This window comes from Nicotiana sylvestris, chromosome 2, assembly GCF_000393655.2.
Source record: "Nicotiana sylvestris chromosome 2, ASM39365v2, whole genome shotgun sequence".
Taxonomy (NCBI): Eukaryota; Viridiplantae; Streptophyta; class Magnoliopsida; order Solanales; family Solanaceae; genus Nicotiana; species Nicotiana sylvestris.
The window spans coordinates 201533391-201535965 of record NC_091058.1 but is presented as its reverse complement, the minus strand read 5'-3'; the positions used below and the strand labels follow the sequence as shown (position 1 = coordinate 201535965).

At 35.0% G+C, this 2575-nt stretch overlaps 1 protein-coding gene across 1 annotated transcript; it reads right to left on the bottom strand.

The window, feature by feature from the left end:
• Nucleotides 1–647: 647 nt before the first annotated feature.
• On the bottom strand, nucleotides 648–1118 carry LOC138886166 (uncharacterized). The gene has a single exon (XM_070167203.1). It carries the CDS (start codon nucleotides 1116–1118, stop codon nucleotides 648–650), a length of 471 nt encoding a protein of 156 aa, XP_070023304.1.
• Between the last annotated feature and the right edge of the window lie 1457 nt (nucleotides 1119–2575).

Sequence of the window (2575 nt, the reverse complement as noted above, 5' to 3'; positions counted from 1 at the left end):
AAGTACATTATTACAACTGCACCCGATGAGGTTCATATCTTGAAATATTTTAATAATAGCATCATTAGAAATACTGTCAAACACAATTTTTTCTACATAAGTCACCAAACAACCACTAAAGAACTCATCATCCATTTGACTTCGTAAGTCATTCTTGATAAACTTCATCGCCGAAAAAGCTCTTTCAACGGATGTAGTAGCAACGGGCAAAAGCAAAGCAAGTTTCCCTAAGCGAAATACAAGAGGATAATTTGAATGCTTCTTTGTCTGAACTAATCTTTTTGAAAGATCACAAAACCCATATAGATTGGAGAATCTTTCATCAACATGACGAATATCAATAATATAACTTGCAAGCTGATTCTCAAGAGCACCCGTACTACATTCATCAAAGTCATCAAGATATAACTCAGCCATTCTCATTATTTTACTGATGTTAAAACTTGAAAATGAGTTAATTGGATTCAAACAAGCAATTCTATGAAGCAAATAAGTTGTCACTTCGTTAAAACGTTCATTAAGTTCATGAATTTGCCAATCAATAATTTTGCAAAATACTTCAACCCGATAATGATGTAAGAATGTACAATCATCAGGTTTACGACGTGATCTTAAAGAACTAACATATAGCTCATCAAAGTGAGGTATCAAAATATCATATTTGATACAAAATGCAAATATCTTAGCAATAAGAGATTCTCATTCCTCTTTCCTGAACTTTTGCAACTTTTCTTTGCTACTTCAACAAGTAGCATGGCGTTTACAATGTCTTGCTCTCTTTTTTGTAAGCATTTATTGAGCTCATTTGTGATTGCTAAAATATCACTCATCAAATGTAACATGAATGCAACCTCAAATGTTTGACAAGCCCTGAGATATCTCATTGCCTTGGCTCTTTCATCTGTAGAATCTGCATCAAGAACAAGCGATTCAAGAACATCAAGAATAGAGCCAAACAACAGAATACAATTATTAAAAAACTTAAAGTGAGATCCCCAACGAGTATCACATGCTCTTGAAAGACCAAGTTCTTGATTCAAGCCCCTACCGGTTGTAAGCTCGCCCATATCTAATGCCTCTTGAATTCTTTCTTTTTGAGATTCTCGAAATTCATCCATACGCTTAAAAGAAGATCCCAATATATTCAAAATATTGGAAACCAATACTACAAGTTCCCCCACTTGAAGACATTTCTTAAAAACCGCAACAAGGGTAAGTTGGAGTTGATGAGTAAAATAATGAACTAAATGAGCCAATCTACTTTCTCACTTAATGAACATTTTAAAACCATTAATCTCACCCTGCATATTGCTTGCCCCATTATAATATTGTCCACGCACATATGATAGACTTAAGGAGTGTTGAGCAAGTAAATTAACAATTGCACTCTTCAAAGATGAAGCACTAGTATTTTGAACATGAACAACATCAATAAGTTGCTCCATCACAAATCCCATTCTATCAACATATCGTAAGACAATAGCCATTTGCTCTTTGCGGGACGTATACAAAAATTCATCAACTAGCAAGACAAAGTAATCACCATTTAGTTCCTCAATTATAGCTTTAGTTGTTTCTATATTACATGCAATAACAATGTCTTTCTGAATTATTGGAGAAGTCATTTGATCATTTTGAGGAGCATGTTCCAGTACATAATCACGAATGTTGTCACATATTTTTGCATACCATGAGAGAGTTTGAAGAAAATTACCCCTACTAAGTGAAGACTTAGATTCATCATGACCTGAAAATGCTAATCCTTGAGTTATAAGAAGCCTTACTACATTAACTGAAGTAGTTAAGCGAATCCAATACTCATGCTTAAGTTGATTAGATTGCCTCTCAAATGAAGATTGAATTGACCGTTGTTGCCGCAAATCTTAGCATTTCTTTTTTGACTCATTGTGAATGCTACTCGACCCATGTTTATCAAAAAAATTCTTTTTATGCCAATTCTTAAACCCTATACTCGAAAATATATCACCTCCACCTTGATCGTGATGAATATTATTATCTTTAAATAGATGACAATACAAACAATAGGCTGCATCTTTACTTACATTGTACTCCAACCAATCATGATATTCATCATCAAACTATTAAGGATTAAATCGACGCATTGATCCAGAAATATTTATTTTAGGAAAGTTATGAATTCGAGGTTGACAAGGACTTTGTCGAAGGTATTCTCTTCTAATAACATCACGATGATTTGGATGAAGTCCAAGATTTGAGTTCTTTCCCTCCACGTGGATAGGTTGTGTCACACCTCCTTTTTCCGCCCCCGCGAGGGTACAAGGAGTTTTTTTCCAATTAAAGGACAGTCGAAACGGGATTGGTTTAATTATTTCAGAGTCGCCACTTGGGAGATTTAGGGTGTCCCAAGTCACCAATTTTAATCCCGAATCGAGGAAAAGAATGACTCTATATTACAGTCTGCGTACCAGAAATCCGGATAAGGAATTCTGTTAACCCGGGAGAAGGTGTTAGGCATTCCCGAATTCCGTGGTTCTAGCACGGTCGCTCAACTGTTATATTCGGCTTATTTATCTGATTTTTAATACAATTATGA